General features: G+C 44.8%; 2 protein-coding genes across 2 annotated transcripts in view; one reads left to right on the top strand and one right to left on the bottom strand.

Annotated features, from left to right (window-relative positions):
- Positions 1 to 22,539, bottom strand: part of LOC109420851 (uncharacterized) — a 436,654-nt gene that overhangs the window by 399,981 nt on the left and 14,134 nt on the right. The gene's annotated exons all lie outside the window — the stretch shown is intronic.
- Positions 15,258 to 22,052, top strand: LOC134286681 (uncharacterized). Its single transcript, XM_062848332.1, has 2 exons — positions 15,258 to 16,149; positions 16,453 to 22,052. Exons 1-2 carry the CDS (start codon positions 15,258 to 15,260, stop codon positions 22,050 to 22,052), a joined length of 6,492 nt encoding a protein of 2,163 aa, XP_062704316.1.

Raw genomic sequence — 22,539 nt, 5'->3', positions numbered from 1 at the left:
GGCAGTCTTCGAAAGATGATTCCGATTACAGTGTTAGACAGAAAACATGTTCACACGCTAAAGAAATAAATAGAAACAAAATTGAAAGTATCAAATGCACGAGTTCTCTCGATTGTCTCTTGAGCGTTTCGAATAAGAATATTATTGGTAAAGGCAAGGGAAAAGGCTAACTTTTGATCAATTTGTTTCATATATAAAAACATTATTAATAAGTCATAAGTGCGAATACTTTGGGTTGACACTGTATCTTCTTTGCACCAGTCGTTTGACAGTGCCACCCTATTGATTCTTCTTGAATAATAAGAAGTTTATTGAAGACGCCCAATGCCGGTCGTAAAAAAACTCAAACTTATTTCAAGTCTATCGAATGGCGCATTAATTTTGTGGAGGTAAAATTTTATAATTCACGGTAAAATTCGAAGCGCACACATTTTTGAGCATCTCTCGACTGTGTTTGAGTTTCTATTTCTCCATTTAATTTTTGCCCTAGATTTAGTTTGCTCTTGTCTGACAAACTCTTCACAAAATTACAAACAACAACTTTCAACCTTTCCATGTATTCGTTCATGTGCTCATTTTTATCTTCCGCAAAAGTTGACAGCTGATGTCGTATTTAGAAAACTATTTTGAAACATTTCGCCAACATGTTTGTTTGTTTTCATTAGGTTACATCAAAACTTTTGCATAACAATAATATGTTGCAGAAGACAAATTTCTTGCGCTTTTTCGGTCATGCAAAAGTCACGGAACATGTTGTCGCATCTTAATTCCATGACTTGAACATGTTTTGGAGAAGTACGATTAGCTTTTCTATAACAAAGTGTGTTGCTTGGGGTATCACCTAGAATTTTAAGCTCTAAATGTGAATTAGTTCTTTAAAAATTGGCCAATATACGCAGTAGTTTAATGTGGGTGAGAACACTTTGATTAATATAGTAGTTTTTTTTCTGATTATTGATTTTGTTTTATTATTTTGTGTTACGGTGTTTTGAGCAGCTTCTCCATAGAATCAAGTGTGGTCGGACCTACGACTGGCCGACAGCTAGCGGGCAACCTAAATTGAGGTTCCGGCAATCCAACTTTTGGATTGGCGCTTAAGCTGGAATTTTTCCAACGAGATTTTTCTGCAATTCGGGCATTCGTTATTTTTGCTGGAGGTTTCTGTGGTCCCACCGGGAAAAAACGTTACACTGTATGTTCATCTAGTATTGCTTCGTATTTGCTGAAAATTTGAGGTTGCGATTTTTTGCGTTTTGTGACATATTGAGGCTTGAAATTCACACTACTTTTTTTCGAATTTTTATTTTTCAAATTTACTGTTCAACATTGCACTCGAAGGAGCGATTAGGAGGTCAGGCGTGCAGAGGAATGGCTCTATCATCACACGGTCGCACATGCTCCTCGGTTTTGCGGATGATATTGATCTCATCGGCATCGATCGTAGGGCAGTGGAGGAAGCTTATGCTCCTCTGAAGAGAGAGAGACAGCGAGGATAGGCTTGACGATTAACTCTACCAAGACGAAGTACATGATTGCTGGTAGAGACAGAAGCAGGCCTAGTACTGTTAGTGCTGAGGTAGTGATTGATGGGGATGTGTTTGAAGTAGTTGAAGAAGTTATTTATCTTGGAACACTTGTGACATGTGACAATGACGTTTCCCGTGAAGGGAAAAGGCGTATTGCAGCTGCGAATAGGGTATTTTACGGATTACGTAACCAGCTTAGGTCCCGCAACTTGCAAATGCAAACGAAATTCGCTCTGTATAAGACGCTGATTCTTCCGGTTGTCCTCTACGGTCACGAAGCGTGGACGTTAAAGCAGAGATGCCAGATTATTTTCATCAAAAATCTGTATCAATACAGAATCTGTATAATACAGAAAAATCTGTGTATCTGGCATCTCTGCGTTAAAGGAGGTAGATCGAAAAATATTGTGAAACATATAAAATACGGCAGACTTTAGTGGGCTGGTCACGTAGTGCGAATGTCGGAAGAAAGAAGCGAAAACAATATTCAGCAGAGAACCCGGTAGAGGTAGGCGACTTCGTGGGCGGCCGCGAACTCGCTGGCTGCACGCGGTTGAAGAAGATCTACGATCCCTACACGTCCGGGGAAACTGGAGGAACATCGCCCAAGACCGATGAAGATGGAGCTCTACTATACGCTCGGCGTTGGAGTAAAGTTACTTTGTAGCCAACAAGGTATCAAGGTAGGTATTCGCAATATTTGATGAGATACTTCAGATAATGTTTTGACCCAATCTCGCCTCTGACCCATTGTCACCCCCAACGATGGTAATTATTCGATTTCCAGTGCTACAGAAGCTGGTTATTGATAGTCTCCATATTTTTGTATCCATCTAAGGCATTGGCAAAGTTCTGTAATGACTGGCATTTTCCGTCTGATGTGGCGGGAATTAGCGCATATTACGAACTATTTTTTTTCATATTTCAACATCCTCCAATCATTTATGATGATTTGATTGCATTTTTTTTTCAATTTTAATGGTTTCAAATCCAAAGAGCAGAACTTCCATGCGCTCAGAGCGAATAAGCCTGAAAGCGAATATGTACTTTGTTTTACTTAATTCAAGTTGCAAAAGTATCTAGTGAAACAAATGTTGAAACTGTCCATTCACCCAAGAGTCCAAGATACAAATCCAAACAATTTAACGACTGTCATTCATTGTTCCTCGTTACAAAGCCGCTCTAATGCCACTCCGTCATGATTCGTTGGAAACGCCGGAATTCCATCGCGAAGCGAAACGCATTTCATTTTCTGCAGTCAAGATGACGAATCGCGATAGTGCCAGGAATTCCTCCGAATTTTCGCGGCGTCCTCCACGGCACGGCTTGACAAAGCCGTCTTGAGAAACCGAATTAAACATTTCAGACAAGCCACACGAACGTGTGAATCCTATACTTGGTTTGGAACAGATAAGGCAACATTCGCGTGGTGGAGCCAAAAAAAACAAATTCTCGGGAGGATGACACTCTTTCAATGCTATTTGGGTTCAGATTGTTGCTGTTGTAAGCAGATGTGCTATGGCTTGCCGTGCTCTTATCAGTTTCCCCCGCTGAAGGTGATGCTAATAATGTTGTGCTCGTTGTTTGTACGGTTTGGGGTTTTATTTTCGGTCGCGATGGCGATGAGGATGATTGCGCGAGTGAAAACGTGATTTGGCTGACAATCGTGTTGTTTGTTGCATGCATTATTAGATTTGGGAATAAGCAGTGGTTTAGTCGCTGCCCAAATACCTAGTTAATGGCTCTGAACCATCGCTGGGTGCGCATGGCGTCTCGCATCTAAAAGCGCCGGGATATTATCAGATGGAGGTAAATCGACAAATGCACATGCAAACAAGCTGACGTTTGTTTATTGGAATTAAATTAATGTGCGTGATTGAATGTGGATTCGGGGGCTTCTGGAAATGGTTGTCATCAAGACGTGCGTGCTTAGAAACAATGCATTTGGACAATTATTTGTTTCCAAAATTTCAGCGAACTCATTAGCATGGTATTTATTGAGTTGCACCCACGTTTGTGATGAGAAAGCATTTTAATGATCTTTTTGCCTATTATAAGACCAAATTACCAATTGTAGTAATCGGGAAAGTAAATGGTCAATTTCTCCTAAGAGTTGTATTTAACCCAAACATGATCGTAATGAATAAGCTATTGTCAACCTGTGCCGCGTCTGTCTATGGCAAAGGTGGCGGACGTAGTGAACACGTACAGATGAAGAGCGGGATGAACGGTACTTGATACTTGGTAGCATTAGCAATAGCATTAAGCAAGTCGCACAAATTCGTAGGTGGAACAGTCCCAGATCGGTATGAGCATTACCTCCTTTCCGTCCGATACCAAAGCACAGAGAATTGGGGCTAATTACTGACCCTAAGACAAGATTGACGCAATCCTCCAACGGTTGAAAGCTGTCTTGGCTACGTCCTCGCAACAGCGAAAACACAAGGAGCCAAGGCCGTAGCCTGTCAGCGTTATTCGGTTCTCGGGAAGGAAGTGAAGCGCTCATGTGATGTAGGCGGGACAAAAGAGCGTGGGCGGACTCCCTAGCTGACGAAGGCGAGAAAGTCGTAAATACCGGTGACATTTGTCTTCTTTACAACGTTTCATGTTGCCTTAGTGGGACTAAGATGAATGCTATGATGCCCGTGGAAGACACGTCTGGAGGACAGTTATTGACCGGCCCGGCTGACCAGTTGAAAGGGTTCGCTGCATTACCCGTGTCAACACCGAAGCTCCATCAGTGCAGGAAATAGAAGCATTCATCCGCAGCATGAAATCGAACAGAGCCTCGGGGGTCGATCGCATATCAGCTGAGATGCTCAAAACTGACCCCGTCGTATTGTCGGATACTACATTTGCATAAATTATTCTGCAACTATGGGACATTTCTGGTCGACTGGATGCAAGGTGTCTTAGAAAAGGTGCCCAAAAAGGATGACCTGACTGTATGCGATAATTGGCAGGGAATCATGTTGCTGTGCATCGTTCTCAAAGTCCTCTGCAAAGTGATCCTTTTTTTTCCTCCCCTGTTGGGGAAATTAAGCCACTGCGTCCAATAGGCTGAACTATTGTGGCATGTTCCGTTTTGATATTCGCATCTAGCCAGCTAATTACCATGTGTCAAGTAATCAGCTACTGCCATGACGCGTCGTCTCCCAGTCAGGTGCAATGGAATTGATAAACTCCAAGACCTTCCCAGGTTTTGCAGACCAGATCTCACTGGGTTGCAAGCAACCACTATTTAGAAATCTTTGCCTGCGCGTGTATAAAGCACCACAACTGCAAAGCAGATGTTCCGAGGTTTCACGTTCCGTATTACAGAAACGACAGATATCACTCTGAATATGGCCAATATTTTTCAAGTGATACCTGCTCGGGCAGTATCCAGTTACTAGGCCAGTGTATGTACATAGAGCTCTCTTGTTGAGCTCTAAGAGCTTTTTGGTTTTATAAGCATTTGGTGTTATAAATCGTTTTGACTGATTGCAATTTTTGACGTCCATCCAATTGGATATCACCCTCTGCTCAGCCCAGCGTTTCAGGTCCATTTTAATTGTACAGTTTGATATACCACAGAATGGTTCTGGGCCAGCAAACTGTAAATTGGAACCACTTTTAGCAAGCTCGTCTGCCATTTCATTTCCTTCAATGCCACAGTGACCTGGAACCCAGTATAAGTTTACTGAATTCCCTTGGCACAGCCTGCGCAGTGAAAGAATGCATTCCCAGACTAGCTTTAAAGTACATTTGTAAGCGCACAATTCTTTTAGTGCAGCTTGACTATCTGAGAAAATACAAATATTTACATATCTGTATTTTCTCTCAAGGCAGATATTTGCGCATTTTAAAATAACAAGAATCTCTGCTTGAAACACCGTAGGATAGTGTCCCATCGCCACTGAAATTTGTATTCCAGGGCCGTAGATTCCTGCTCCCGTTTTTATTCCAACTTTTGAGCCATCTGTAAAGAATTTGATTGACCCTTGACGAACAGTGGGACCTCCGACTTCCCAATCTGCACGAGTTGTTTCGTGCAACTTGTAAGTAACATCATGGTTCTCCACAGGTTTCATCCAATCTTTAATCATTTTCATTACTGGCCTATTTTGGAAGTATTGTGAAATGCTCAGGTGACCTACAAGATCACCTGGCATAAACTTTTCAACTCGTTCAAGTCTCAGCAATTCCTTTTCTGCTTCTAATTGCACGTACTCGTGCAAAGGTAGCAGATTGAGAATCGCATCTAAAGCTTTTGATGGAGTGCTTCGCATTGCTCCTGTAACAGCAATGGACGCAAGACGTTGAATTTTCGCAAGCTTCGATTGTGTGGTAGCCTCTTTTGTTTTTGGCCACCAGACAAACGAAGCATACGTCACTTTTTGGCGGATTATGGCAGTATAAATCCACATTATCATTTTTGGTTTCAAGCCCCACTTCCTGCCAATAGTTTTGGAGCATAACCAGAACGCACTTGTTGCCTTACCGATCACGGACTCAATTTGAGCATTCCAGTTCAGTTTAGCATCCAGTATCAAACCTAAGTATTTGACTCGATCACCTGGATGAATTTGTATCCCTCCAAGCCGAAAAGCTTTAAGGTTGATCTTCCTTCTCCTAGTGAAAGGGACAATTACGACTTTTGACGGGTTGATGCTAAGGCCCTCCTTAATACACCATGAATGTGTATAGTTTAGGGCCCTTTGCATTCTCTCCGAAACAGTTTCGTCATACTTTCCTCTCACTATTATGACTATATCGTCTGCAAAGCCCACAACTTCGAAACCTTTTTCCTTCAAGCTTCTTAGAAGATCGTCTACAACTAAGGACCACATTAGTGGTGAGAGAACTCCTCCTTGAGGGCAACCTTTCGTTGCCCTTACTGTTATAGAAGAACTTCCCAGCTCAGAGGTGATTTCTCTTTTTGCAAGCACAGTATCAATCCAATGTATGATACATTTGTCGAAGTTTTTGTTCTCCATGGCACGCTTCATAGATAAATAGGAGGCATTATCAAATGCTCCTTCTATGTCTAAAAAAGCGCATAGAGCTATTTCTTTTGCTGAAAACGTTTTTTCCACCTTTGTTACTAGCGAATGAAGTGCCGTAACCGTTGACTTACCAGATTGATAAGCAAACTGGAAGTCAGATAGGGGATGCTCTTTTATGTAAGAAGAATTAATAAAATCCTTCAAAACCTTTTCCATAGTCTTCAACAAAACTGAAGAAAGACTAATTGGCCTGTATGCTTTGGGATGCGTCTTGTCTCGCTTCCCCTTTTTTGGTATAAAGATAACTTTTACAAGTCTCCATTTTGATGGAACATAATTAAACCTTAAACTAGCCTTGAACATCTCAATTAGTGATGGAACCAACACCGCTTCTCCATTTTGAATCAGTGCTGGAAATATTCCATCTACTCCTGGAAATTTAAAAGGCTGAAAAGATCTAATTGCATTTTCCACTCTGGCCTTCGTGAAGATTTCATTAGCTAAATCTGAAGCGGTGTTTATTGTACTAGTTGACTCCGATGAGTTTATACTAGGACATCCTTCACCTTCCAGAGATATAGTATCATTAGAATCCACACTTAGAACCAAACCCGGAAAATGGGTTTCCATCATTAAATCCAAAGTTTCACGAGGAGTTTTGGTAAAAGCTCCATCGTCGCGCTTCAGGTTTCCCAATTCATTTGAATGATCTTTTGCAAGCGTTTTCTGGAGTCTTGCAACTACAGGAGTGCTGTTTATGTTTTCACATGTCAGCATCCAAGACTTTCTTTTAGATTTTCGTATTTCGTTGTTGTACTCAGTCAGGGCTTTCCAATACTGAGTCCAATCTCCCGTTTGTTTCGCTCCATTGAACATTTTACGAGAAAATTTTCTAAGGCGATCCAGTTTAAAGTTCCACCATGACACGTCTCTAGTAGAAGACGATTGTATGGTGGGACAACTTCTGTTAAAGGTATTGATGATACTTTCATTTACCCTTTGAGAAAATGATTCCAACTTTTGGATTGAATCAATAGTTTCTCCCACTGTAAATGAATGCGTATTCAACAATTCTACATATTGATCCCAGTTTGTCCTCCTGGGATTTCTAAATGCAGTTCTAGAATAATCTCCACCACTCCAATTGAAGATTATGTGTTTATGATCAGATAGAGAAATCTCATCTGACACGTGCCAGTTTGTGATCTTGTCAAAGATTGCAGCATTGCACAGTGTTAGATCCAAGACCTCTTGTCTGATTACATTTGAGAAAGTAGGTTTATCACCATTATTGCAAATGTCTATATTGTTCGAAGACAGATACTCTAATAGTGACTCACCTCGACTGTTAATATCCGTACTACCCCAAACCGTGTGATGTGCATTGGCGTCACAGCCAATGATAAACGATTTGTTGTTTTCTTTACAGAATTGGACAAATGATGCGATCTCAGGAGGAGGTGCCTCAGGAACATCACCAGGAAAGTAAGCTGAAGCCACAGCGATCTCAGTTTTACCCCTAGTGGTTGGTACCTCTACCATGACCGCAACAATGTCCCTTCTGATAAACTCTGTAATAGGATAACATTTTAACGTTTTACGTACTAGGACAGCAGTTCTGGGAGAATCTTGTTGCTCATCATAAAATAGTTTACTATTTTGTGTCAGAACTTCAAGAATCTTTCGTTTATTGGACCATGGCTCTTGAATAAGCGCCACTTCCAGTCCTTCTTTTTTAAACCTTCGACTCAACACAGCAGAAGCACCTTTTGCGTAATGAAGGTTTACCTGTACGAACTTAATTCCTGCCATAAAAAAAATCATTTACCCACTTTTATTAAGCCTCGGAATTGAGACGTAAGAAAAGTGGCCGATTATCCCGGAGACAAATAAGGTCCACTGCGTCATTGCTCCGTTTAACACAGTAAGGGCAACATACTGTGGAGGGTGCCCTGGTACTCCACAGGCTCCGTTCACGGTTAAGTTTTTATTAGACCCCCATAACCATTCATTCCTAGGCACGGTACGCTTAACACCATGAATTAGGGGTCGCTTGTTTGGTGGACTTTTACCACCGGATTAGGCAATCCGTAGTGATATTCTTAGCCAGTTGAGGTAACTGCTACCGCCACTACACGGCTATCTAGGCTGATCGGGAATAGAAATTAATATTGATGATCAACTTCTTTAGAGCCCGAACAGCCCGAAGTGATCCTTAATCGGATACAGGAAAAGATTGACGCAACTCTCCCACGGCAGCAAGCAGGATTCCATATCGGACGATCCTGTGTGGACCATATTGTCACGCTCCGTATCATCCTGGAGCAAGCCAATGAATTCCAAGAACCTCTCTACCTAGTATTTATTGATTACGATAAAGCTTTCGACCGTCTTAATCACGAAAACATGTGCGAAGCCCTCAGGCGCAAGGGTCTCCCTGAGAAAATCATCGGCTTCATTGAAGCACAGTACAGTGCATTATCGTGCAGAGTACTGCACGACGGTGTTTTGTCCGATCCCATCCGGGTCGTTGCTGGAGTGAGGCAAGGATGTATACTATCACCACTACTGTTCCTCGTCGTAATCGGCGAGATCCTGGTAGGTGCGATTGACCCTGAACCAAATCGTGGATTGCTGTGGCAGCCCATTACCATGGAGCCCCTAAATGACTTCGAATTGGATGATGACGTTGCTCTCCTAGCTCAACGGCGCTCTGATATGCAGAGCAAGCTCGATGATCTTGTCAATCGCTCCTCAGCGGCAGGTCTTACCATCAACGTCAACAAGACCAAATCGTTGGATGTAAACACGGTCAACCCTTCCAGTTTTACGGTAGCTGGACAATCAGTGGAGAATGTTGAAAGCTTCCAACTAACTAAATGGTGGCCGATGGAAGCACCAAGATCGACATAGGTGCACGGATCAAGAAGGCGAGAGCTGCTTTTGCAAGTTTAACCCTTCAGGACGCGCGCTGTTGTAAAAAGTACAACACTACCAAAAAACCTCGCTCGTCGTATACAGCGTGAACGCGGTGCAGTTTTGGTTGCTTGATGGCGCGCGTCATGAAAGGTTAAGAAAAGTATCTATGGAAAAACAACCAGATCAGTCGACGCACTCAAATTCGAATTTTAAACTCGAACGTGAAATCTGTGCTGCTATACGCCAGTGAAACCTGGTGTGTATCAGTGGAGAACACGCAACAGCTGCAGGTCTTCATCAATAGATGCCTGCGGTTTATAATTCGTACATGGTGGCCTCACAATTGGATCTCCAACGTGATGCTCCATCGTCGATGTCATCAAAAGCCGATAGCGACAGAAATTCGGGAGCGAACGTGGAGGTGGGTCGGCCACATTCTACGCAGGGGCGGTAACGAAATCTGCAAACAAGCGTTAGATTGGAACACACCAGGACAACGCAGCAGAGGTAGATCCAGGGGCAGATGGCGGCGCAACCTCAACAAGGAAACAAAGGAAGTCGACAGAAATTCGACCTGGCCACGGGTCAAGGCGATGGCTGGAAATTGTCCAGGATAAAGATCTTTGAATTCGGTCCTCCTGACCATAGGTGCTAAGAACGGAAAATAAGTAAAAGCAGCTTTTGGTGCGTGGTGAATCTTGTTGGGAAGATTTTAAACAATATTACTTTGGAGAATCGTTTTATTGCTTAATGCAACGCATTCTACCGCCCAAAATCACCAGCTGGATCAACATCTGTTAATCACGCACTCAACTGCATTTATTCCACATCAATTGCGAAGGAGGTTAATTGTCGTCGTAAATGTCACCACCGCTGCAGCGCCAATTGACAGCCGGTAGGGTGCGGGTTGAACGACTTTATGACCCTTTTTCTAATTGTGGCATGATCTGCCCCCATAAACTAACGCAACCGAAACTCTGCGGCTCCCGATTCTGGTCGAACAAATTACTTAATATAATTTAACGCATGATTGACTGACGATACCGACCGACGCGCCGTCGGCAGTCGGATCGAAGGCGCACGTTTCAGAACAAGCAGTTCATCGTCGATCGAGCGGCAGCCAATTAATCGTCCCATAATAAATTAAAAAGTTTCCATAAATAATTCGAAAATTACCAATAAATAATTAGGGGTGGAAGCAATAATAAACTAGAAAAGTTCCATAAACAATTCAAAAAGCGCATAAATAAATCGAAACTTCCCATAAATAATTGATTTTCTAGCAATAAAAAATGTAAGAATTTCCACAAATAAATCAACAATTGCAATAAAAAACTATATTTTTTCCAACAAAAATTTTCGAACATAATACATTATAGAACTATGATAGAAAGACTGAAACTATTGTGCAATTTAACAGACAATCGCTTGCTGTCCGAACTCGCTAACGCTCGTCGGACTTAAAAAAGGGATAACATCTCTGTTCGCATTATACCGGGCAAATTCTTGGATCTGTGGATTGCCTAGAACCGAATCGACGCAGTTACGGCGCATCGGATTTCGGAAACATCGGCGGCCTTCTGCCGCCTCAGTTCCTCAATCCTCTATGCGGCTTCGCACGCATGGCTCAGCCGGTACTTTTACCTTGCTCATCAGTTCCTATTTATTGCTAAATTTTCAATTGCTTTTTTGATGTTTTTCAATTGGGAATTTTTAAATTATTTATGGAAAAATCAGATTTATTTATGGAAAATTTTAACTGTTATGGTGGAAACAATGTAGTTATTTATTGCAATTATTGAATTATTCGTGGAAATTCCAACGTTTTTTATTGCTCGAAAATCAATTATTTATGGGAAATTTTGATTTATTTATGCACTTTTTGATTTGTTTATGGAAATTTTATAGTTTATTATTGCTCCCACCCCTACTTCTTTATTGGCAATTTCTGATTTTGTTACGGAAAATGATCACTTTTTTATGAGTCGTTTATATTTTAGCCCGATCGAGCAAACCATGAGTGGTTGAAATTTTGAATTCGTCGCTGCGCTGCGCTGGTGAGCCTCGCGGCAATAATGGCAACCGAGAGGTGAATCGACCATCACCAGCCATATGAAGAAGGTAAGTGCGCACCGAGTACGCCAAATAAAACGCACAATAATTATGAATATGCATTTGGAAATTAATTTCCGGCTTATGTGGCAGCCCCTCATTCATTGACTGAGGTCAACAACGCATTTCATGCTTCTGTTGGCATTGAGCATACAATTGCAGCACCACCGCGCCGCACCGTCATCATCGCCGATGGTCATTCTCATTCATCTTCCATCGTCACTCGAATTCATTCTTCTGGGGATCGCTGTGAAATGCGTTGTGGATGGCTAACTCTAATATTTAGCTCATGTATACATTTTAAAGGCAAATGCTTACCTCAAGTCTTGAAAAATTAAATTAATGTGTTCGAAGATTCTGGCAGCGATTGTTGGGACAATTCATGAACCCTTAAATGTATGTTAGCAATCGTTAGAATCTGGTATACAAAGGTTAGTGAGTCAGTGATAAAAACGTGAAATATAAGAAGTTTGTAATTCGAATTTTAAACTCATTAAGAAAAATGAAATTTTGCTGATGGATGAGCTTCTACCTGAGAAAAAAAAAATCATTTGTTATTATCATTTTTTTTTAAATTTATCAGACAAATTTTGCACCCTGTGGCAAATTATTTCGATGTTGTGCATTTTACTCAAACAAAACTCATTCCCTTCTATCGCCTCGCACTTCTTCACGCTCGGATTGCAAAGAATTCTTCCGACCGAAAGGCAACCGCCCTTACCTTTGCTTTGGAAACCCTTTTGGATTCGGATAAAAAAAAATCATACCCGGAAAGGAACGTGACAATTTTTACTAATAGAATTTAGACTAGTTAGTATTCATCATCGAGCATGTCGTGCAAATCTCGGTACCTAAATGCATTTTTGGTTAAGGTAAGCCATTCTACCGGGATTGTACCCAAGCTGAATATAACGTTGCGATTCATCAGGCAGTATTTTGGATACTGACGTTATGGATGAATATGTGATTTCAATTCAATTTGGAATTTTTTTTCTACGCTAAAAGCCTGTTTGAATCAAAAACTATGTTTCATGATAATCAAATTGTTATTCTTATTAGCTTTATTAGGGAGATTTTCAGCCCGAGGCTGGTTCATCTCCAAATGAATAAATCAAATTGTTTATTATCATTAGAAAACATCTTGTTAACCCGCTGTTTTATCTTGCTCCATCCGTTTTAACTTGCCCCGTTATACCTCACGGGGTTTTCAGGAGCGTTTCAATAGTATAAAGCGCCCTACAGACCCAATGAAACCCTTTTGAAACCCTGGTAGACCTCGTGGAACGACCCTGAGACCTCCTAAAGCACCCCAGAGATCTCTTGGAACCTTCTACAATTTCTTTAGGCCCCCTTGAATGCCCCTGAGACCCCCTGAAACGTCTCTGAGAACCACTAAAGCAGTACTTAGAACCCACCTGAGATCCCCTGAGATCCTCTTTTTTTATAGAATAAGGAAATCTGTTGGTTGGCAACACCTTAGAAAAACCTTATTCTGCTACTACCTTACATTGTCTCCGCGGTACGCCCGTTAGGGATGACTTCGTAGGGGGGGGGGGTGCGTACTTGCGCACTCTCACTGTCAAACGTCAGCTACCACATATAGCTGCCCTCTAGGGGGCCAACTCGACTAACTGTTGGTCGGCTCACCATTTCCTCTGTAGGTGAAGCTAGATTGTTGATACCGTGGCCGACACGGCGTTTCACTCGTCCACCCCCGTATACATCCTCTCTACAATGTTATCGGTAGTAGGATCCCTACCGCATACCTCCCACATGCTCGACCTCTGCTCCGCGGAGCGCGGGCATTCGAAAAGCACATGTTTCGCCGTCTCCGCCCTATTTGCACACTCCGGACATGAGGGCGAATCTGCATGCCCGAACCTGTGCAAGTACCACATAAAGCACCCATTTCCCGACAGGAATTGTGTCAGGTCACTTCGCCATGGCGGGGCCTACACGTCCACCGAGACACGCTCGGTATGAGCCTGTGTGTCCACCTACCCTTGGTCGAAGAGTCCCAGACTCTCTGCCATTTCATCATGGACGAATTTCTGGCGTTTCGTCGCGTACCTCTTGTACCTCTTTCTTCGTAGAACTCAACATCCTCGGAATCATGCCCGCTAGCACGCATACCACGTCTTCCGAGATGGTCCGGTATGCACCGGCCACCCTAAGGCACATTAGCCTGTGTGTGCTTTCTAGTCTATCTACATTCCTCTTCACTTTGAGTGCATTCGACCATGCAGCGGCGACATACTGTAGTAAGGACACCGCTACTGACGCGAGCAGCTTTCGCTTACAGGAGACAACTACCGAAGTGTTTGACATCATCCTAGATAATGCCGTAACCGCCACGCTCGCCCTCTTACAAGCATACTCGACATAACTACTGAAGTTCAACTGTCGTCGATCATGACACCAAGAAGCTTTAGTGAGCGACTCGACTCGTTCGAGCACCCGCCCGTGGTGACCACTGCCTGTTGTGCAGACTTGCGGTTGTTCACCACCACCATCTCCGTCTTGTGGAGTGCGAGTGTCAGTTGCCTCGACCTCATTTAGCCTTCCACTATACAGGGGATACTCAAAATAACTGGGACAGGCTAAATTTTCACTTTTCAAAAAATTTTCAACTCGCTGTAACTTTTTGAAAAGGGCATCAAATATTCTCAAATTTATACTGTAAGTTCATCAACTAGTTGTGCATCAGTGGTCAAAATTTGGGAAGGATCGGGCCATTCTACACAAAGTTATAAAGGTTCTAGAAAAAGGTATAATTATCCGATAGCCAATTTTGAGCTGCTATATCTCCGGATTCAATGAACCGAATGCAATGAAATTTTGATCATTTATGACTTAAATAATGAACTTTGAAAAAGAGTTGACTTAATTTGAAATTATTAATAAGAAAAAAAGTTATGGCGATTTCATTTATTCCATGTTTTTTTCAGTAAATTTATCTATTTTTCATATGCATCCCATTACTTTTCAATTTAATGAAGGCTATTTGGTTGCTTTTCTTTGAAACATAAATATATTCAATTCAATTAGAGGGAATTTAAATGAACTATAATTACTATCTCGAATTTTGAAACGATGATGAAGTTTTGGATGAATTGGTGTTATATTAGAAAAATAATCTAATTGTTGGCGAACCACTGTGCAGTTTTTCGAACTCGAAGGAGTGAGTACACGGTACGCCCTTCGCAATAATCATCCGTCATGCGTTGACGGCTGATGAAGAACTGTCATTGGGCACTAGCAAGGAGAAACAGTTTTTTGAGATCACCAGTGTAGCAACAAAGTTGTAGCTAAAGCTAAAGATTACTCTAAACTTAAAACTAAGTTGAAAACTTATTCTACTTGAATTTATTTACTATTTGTGCTTTCTAAAGGTAAAAATGTGTAATACACGATTGAATTTGTTAACCTAAACTTAGAACTATTATCACAGGTAGAATTACAACGAAGAACACAGTGAGGACAAAAATAATCTAGAATTTGTAAAAGAACACCAAATGTGAGTAAAACTTATTCCTAAATATGCTTAAAATTAACATGCAAATAAAATTTCTAGCTTTGAAGCTGTGTCAAACGGACCCGCTATCAGGATTGTTCATTTTCCGTCCGAACTGTAAAATCTTCCCCAACAAAAATCTTCAAAGATTTGCGATTGTTTCGAAGCACATGTGGTTGCCATCCGAACAAAGGAACAATGGATCCATCGGACAGCCACTGTATAATGTGCAACAGACCGAACAACGCCGATAATCTGGTCCAGTGTGACCGCTGTGACGGGTACGTACACTATTCGTGCGCGGACGTGGGAGACTCGATTGCCGATCCCGATCGGAGTTTCACCTGCAAGAGGTGCGTCGAGAGCGATGAAGTCGTCACTGTTTCATCCCACCGCACGAGCCGCAGCTCCCGGCGAACGTCACATAGTGGTAGCAGCTCAGCACGGGTGGCACTGCGGCTGCAACAGCTTGAGAAGGAGAAGCAAAACCGTCTCCGGGATCTCGAAGATGCTGAGAAGTTCCAGCGACTGCGGCGTCAGGTCGAGGAGGACTTCGAGAAACAACAGTTTGCCATCCTTGACGCACAACTGCAGGATGAGGATGAGGATCGTAGCTTCAAGAGCAGAGTGAGTTCCAGGCAAATCCGCGAGAGTACCAAGAAGTGGGTCGGTGCATCGAGTCAGACAGATGGAGCAAATAGTCAAGTAGCTACCACGTCGGCTCAAATCGTATCCACAAGCCTAGATGGAACCCTGCGTACTCCAGCAGATGAATCCGAAGACCAGATCACGTTAGCAGCTATTCCCGAAGAAGCACTCCAACCCGCATCGGCCGAAGGCGACCGAGAAGCTGAACCCAACAAGACGACCAGCGTCGTCAGCGTTCTTGAAGAGCAGCAAACCGTTCGTTCCACGGAGTTCACAGTAGCGGCCCAAGTACCTACGTCCCACCAAGGCTCGGGGGCAGACACGTCGGCCGGAACTATTCCGTCATCCCGCAGGCATACTGGAGTGCTTACTACCGGTGAACTGGAGTCCGAAGAACGGGTACAGCAGAAGGCAAGAGCAGCCTATACGAAAACCAATGCAGGTATGAAGTCACGCGCGGGTGGTGTACGAGTTGCGTCACCTACCGGTTCAGGTTTGTCTTCAGAGAGCCAGGTGAGAACTAGCGTTAGTACCTTGCACGTCAGATTGCATCCTATACCAGAAGTAGGCCAAACCAGTACACCTTTAATACCAACAATAAAGCAAATCGTAGGTAGACAGTCAGGGCATAGACAAACCCATAAAAATCCAGCCAAGCCAGGCAATCAGCTAGGAGCAGTTCAGGGTCAATTAGCACTAAATCATTCTCTGGGCACTGTGCCAACATCGGGTGAACCTCCCCCAGGGTTGAACACAATGGGTCGAATACCGTCGTTGAAATCCGCGCAGTTTTGCGAATCAAAACCAGCCGCGAAGCACCCGTTTTCCGATCAGAATCAGATGCGCGTTCCGAAATCGTCCGTCTTTGTGCCCGGTCACGGTAGTGAAGTGAATCGTTCATTTGTGCCTCCGGTGGAACAGCAGCAATACAGTGTGCCCGATCGTCAAGAGGTACAACCACCGTCCGGTCGTGAACAGTGTACAGTGACAAGTGCTAGAGACCAATTTGTGAATCAGCCTCCCCCCGGATACGAGAACTTTGCGAGGAAACCAACGGCAGCAACATGGAACCCGGCGTGGCCATCGGTTCCGCATCTTGGAACCATCGGATATCATTCATCGATCCCTTTCCATTCAACGTACGGCCAACCGGATTATGCTCTGAATTCCACAGAGTATTTGACGTCTACAGGCTATCAGCAAGGGGCTCTTCCGAGCACGTCTAGGTTGGAACCACTGCCGGGACATCAGACATACCCGGAACCAACGACACGACCAAATCATCAGCACCGGACGGATCAGCGTGAGCAATGGCAGAACTCGAGCCAATCGCAACCTCGTCGAGTGCGAGGACCCACAGCAGAACAACTGGCCGCTCGCCAAGTCATTCCAAAAGAGCTGCCCGTGTTTGCTGGAGATCCACAGGACTGGCCGCTTTTCCTGAGTTCCTTCAACAACTCGACAGAGGCTTGCGGCTATAACGACGCTGAGAACCTGGCGAGACTCCAACAATGTTTACGTGGACATGCGTTGGAAAGCGTGAGAAGTCGATTGCTGATTCCGGAGTCAGTTCCCTACGTGCTGGCAACCCTGGAGCGATTGTATGGCAGACCGGAAGTGATTATCCATTCCCTTCTGAAGCGGATGCGCGAAATACCCTCACCCAGGGGTGATGACCTGAAAACCCTGATCAAGTTCGGAATGGGCGTGGGGAACATGGTGGAACACATGATACTAGCCCAACAACATCAGCATATTAGCAACCCAATGTTGCTGCAAGAGCTGGTAGACAGACTTCCGCCGACTCTGAAACTACAGTGGGCTTCCTTTAAGCGTCACTACCACACAGTGAATTTGGCGACCTTCAACGACTTCATGAAGGACCTTGTTACGATGGCCAGCGACGTGACTCTCCTGACTGGTATAGGACAACAGCCGGCGGAGAAGCAGGAGAAGCCGAAACGAGAAAGAGCTTCGAAGGAGAAGCTGTTCGTCCATCAATCTTCATCAAATACATCGGGGTCGTCTGGGACTGAATCAAGTAACCCCACCGTCAAGCCCTGCGTGCACTGCTCCAAGACAGACCATCGTGTTGCTGAGTGTCCAGATTTCAAGCGACTGAGTGTAGACGAAAGATGGAAGGTTTTGCGACAAAAAGGGCTGTGTAGAATATGCTTGATCCCTCATCGTTCATGGCCTTGTCGTTCAAAACAAGAATGTGGAGTTGGAGACTGCCGCATGCGTCACCACGCTTTACTACACCTGGCCAAGGTGCAGACTGGAACAGTTCCAACATCAACGCCGACGGAAAGAAACATCGTCCATCAAAACCACCATTCCGTTACCTCTTGTGCTTTGATGCGTTACCTTCCCGTGACGCTGCACTACAACGGAAACAGCGTAGAGGTCTTCGCGTTCTTGGATGATGGATCTTCATCGACGATGATGGAAGCAGAGGTAGCCAAACAACTGGGTGCAGCGGGACCGGCTGAGCCGTTGTGTCTGGGCTGGACTGGAGATATTACGAGGATCGAGAAAGATTCCCAGCACGTCAATGTCGCTATTTCCGGGCACAACATAGCAAACATGTTCCCACTGAAGGCAAGGACGGTTGGCCAACTAAAACTGCCAAACCAAACGGTGGATTACGAGGAACTTTGTCTGGGTCACCCGTACCTCAGAAAGCTTCCTTTGTCAAGTTACACCAGTGCTGTTCCTCGTCTCATCATCGGTGTAGATAACGCTAAGCTGATCAGTACACTGAAAAGTCGAGAGAGTAGAAACGGAGAGCTGGTCGCGGTCAAAACGCGGCTCGGATGGAGCCTCTTCGGAAAACATACCGTCGGTAGTAGTCCAGTAGAGTACGTGCACACGCACCAAGAGTTACACGGCGCAGACACGGATTTACACAATCTGTTCAGGCAGTTTATGGCGGTCGATGAAGCGAGCGTCAACCAGAGCCCACTATCGGACCAAGACAAGAGAGCGTTGGAGATATTACAGAAAACTACCCGAAGGATCGACGGTAGGCTGGAAACTGGCCTGTTGTGGCGAAACGATGAACCTTCCCTTCCGAATAGCTACAGTATGGCAGTCCGTAGAGCGGAAGCTCTGGAGCGTAAGCTGGCGAAAGATGAGCAGCTACGAGAGAAAGTCAAGCAACTGATTCAGGAGTATGTGGCCAAAGGATACGCTCATCGAATTACCGCTGCCGAGTTGGAATCGTCAGAACCGGGCCGGGTATGGTACTTGCCACTGGGGGTGGTGAGAAATCCACGCAAACCGGAAAAAGTCCGTCTTATTTGGGACGCTGCAGCCCGATCAGAAGGTGTTTCGTTCAACGACCTGATGCTGAAAGGGCCGGATCTGTTAACAGCGCTACCATCTGTTCTGCTGCGTTTTCGCCAAAAAAGCGTAGCCTTTAGCGGAGACATAAAAGAAATGTTTCACCAATTCCGGATTCGGCAAGAGGACAGACAGGCACAACGATTTCTCTTCCGGGAGCACCCTGAAGAACCTCCACAGATCTTCGTGATGGATGTCGCCACGTTTGGCGCTGCGTGCTCACCTTGCATCGCTCAGTACCTGAAAAATAGGAACGCAGAGGACTACAAACCGCAATATCCTGAGGCAGCCCGTGCCATCGTCGAAAACCACTACGTGGATGATTTTTTGGATAGTGTTGATACGGTCGAAGAAGCAGTGGAGCTTATCGAAGATGTGAAACACGTTCACGCCATGGCTGGAATGGAGATCCGGAATTTCGCATCAAATTCACCTGCAGTTCTCGAGCGCATCGGAGAAGTCAGCGAAGCTGAACAAAAGCTAGTCAAATTGGAGTCGATCGTCGAAAGAGTTTTGGGAATGGTGTGGAAACCGGAGGAGGATATCTTCACGTTCGAGTTGGACCTGAAAGAAGAAGTACGGAACATTGTGCTGAACAACACGACGCCTACGAAGCGCCAAGTCTTACGGACCATAATGTCTCTTTTTGATCCGTTGGGTTTGGTAGCGCATTTCATAGTGCACGGCAAGTTAATCATGCAGCGCATCTGGAGAGAAGGCTTAGACTGGGACGAAGCGATTAGTGGCGAAATACTAGAAGACTGGCGTAGATGGAGCGGACTGCTGCTGAAGATCAACGAAGTTGGCGTGCCAAGGTGTTTCTTCTCCGGTAATAGATCAGTATGCAATGGCGCCGAGATCCATATGTTTGTGGATGCCAGCGAAAATGCATACGCTTGCGTTGCGTACCTGCGAAGTTCCGATAACGGGATCCCACGATGTACGCTGATAGCGGCGAAGACGAAAGTAGCGCCGCTGAAACCGTTATCCATTCCACGGTTGGAATTGCAAGCGGCTCTTATCGGGAGCCGTTTACTGGACACCATATGCAAGGCTCTAACAATCCCTATCTCGGCACGATATCTCTGGACAGACTCTACAACGGTCTTGGCGTGGCTGAGGTCTGAAACACGGCGTTACCATCAGTTCGTCGGATTTCGAGTTGGAGAGATTTTAACTACGACCACCATCGGCGAGTGGAGGAAGGTTCAGTCAAAACTGAATGTTGCTGATCAGGCAACGAAGTGGAAGGACGGACCAAGCTTCAACCCAGAAGATTGGTGGTACTCCGGCCCAAGTTTTCTATCCGACACGACGGAAAAATGGACTGAACATACATCGGAGGATTTCGTAACAACGGAAGACATGCGATCAGCGTTCTTGCACCATCGAAAGCTGCATCCACCGTTCATCGCAGCTGTCGAGAGGTTTTCCAAATGGACAAGATTAGTACGAGCTACAGCCTACGTTATCAGAGCGGTCAAACGGTTCCTTAGCCTGAAGGTGAACGGACCGTTGGTGCAGGAAGAACTGCAGAGTGCGGAAACACTGCTGTGGAGGCAAGTGCAAAGGGAAGCATACTCGGAGGAATACTCTACGCTTCTGTACAACAAAGAACACCCTCGTGAAGAACCTCGGAAGTTGGAGAGATCGAGCGCCCTGTTCAACATGTCACCGATGCTGGACAGCAATGGAGTGCTGCGGATGAACAGTCGCATAACTGCAGCCCCTGTTGTATCCACGGACCTGAAATACCCTATCTTTCTCCCGAAGGAACATCGGGTAACGGAACTGCTTGTGGAAAGCTACCACATTCGTTTCCTACACGGAAACAAGGAGACGGTATTTAATGAATTGCGGCAACGTTTCCAGATACCAAAACTCCGTTCGGTTGTATCGAAGGTAGCCAAACAATGTCAGTATTGCCGTGTGCGGAAGGCGACTCCCCAAGAGCCAATGATGGCACCATTACCCGAAATTCGGCTAACATCGTTCATCCGACCGTTCACTCATATCGGAGTGGACTATTTTGGGCCTGTTTTCGTGAAGCAAGGACGTAGCACGGTTAAACGATGGATCGCTCTTTTCACGTGCCTGTCCATCAGGGCCGTGCACCTCGAGGTGGTCCACAGCTTATCGACGCAGTCGTGTGTCATGGCCATCCGTCGATTCGTTGCGCGCAGAGGGTCTCCCGCAACTTTCTGTTCCGACAACGGAACCAATTTTGTGGGCGCGAACAACCTGCTTCGGGAACAACTTCGTGCGATCGGAGAGTGCTGTGCAACAACCTTTACGAACTCTGACACACGATGGCTTTTCAACCCCCCACTCGCCCCCCACATGGGAGGATCATGGGAGCGTTTGGTGAGGTCAGTGAAGGCGGCAGTGTCGGCAATTGCAGATCATCCTCGCCACCCCAGTGACGAAGTCCTGGAGACAATAGCTCTGGAGGCAGAGTCCATCGTGAATTCCAGACCACTGACTTACGTCCCGCTGGATCATGTGAACCAGGAAGCACTGTCGCCCAATCATTTCCTGCTATACGGAACGCAAGGCATCAATCAACCAAGTCGGGATATGGAGAAGGAGCAGGCACCACTAAGAGACAGCTGGAAGTTGTCGAAGTATCTCGTCGATACTTTCTGGACTCGCTGGGTCCGCGAATATCTTCCCACGTTGACACGACGTACCAAGTGGTTCCAGCCAGTGAGGCCACTGAAACCAGGGGATCTGGTTGTCGTAGTAGAAGAAGGAAAGCGGAACGGATGGGTTCGTGGAAGAGTGGTAGAAGTTCTATCAGGGAAGGATGGCCAGGTGCGCAGAGCAGTTGTGCAAACAGCACGAGGACTGGTCAACCGGCCAGCAACGAAGTTGGCGTTACTGGAGGTAAAAGGGGTGCCGAAAGACGAGCCAGAAGTACCGGAGTCTGGCGTACCGGAACTACACGGGCGGGAGGATGTTGGCGAACCACTGTGCAGTTTTTCGAACTCGAAGGAGTGAGTACACGGTACGCCCTTCGCAATAATCATCCGTCATGCGTTGACGGCTGATGAAGAACTGTCATTGGGCACTAGCAAGGAGAAACAGTTTTTTGAGATCACCAGTGTAGCAACAAAGTTGTAGCTAAAGCTAAAGATTACTCTAAACTTAAAACTAAGTTGAAAACTTATTCTACTTGAATTTATTTACTATTTGTGCTTTCTAAAGGTAAAAATGTGTAATACACGATTGAATTTGTTAACCTAAACTTAGAACTATTATCACAGGTAGAATTACAACGAAGAACACAGTGAGGACAAAAATAATCTAGAATTTGTAAAAGAACACCAAATGTGAGTAAAACTTATTCCTAAATATGCTTAAAATTAACATGCAAATAAAATTTCTAGCTTTGAAGCTGTGTCAAACGGACCCGCTATCAGGATTGTTCATTTTCCGTCCGAACTGTAAAATCTTCCCCAACACTAATCGAAATAATTTTCTTTCG

Source organism: Aedes albopictus, chromosome 2 (assembly GCF_035046485.1).
Source record: "Aedes albopictus strain Foshan chromosome 2, AalbF5, whole genome shotgun sequence".
NCBI classification, from domain to species: domain Eukaryota; kingdom Metazoa; phylum Arthropoda; class Insecta; order Diptera; family Culicidae; genus Aedes; species Aedes albopictus.
This window is presented reverse-complemented; position numbering and strand designations above follow the sequence as displayed.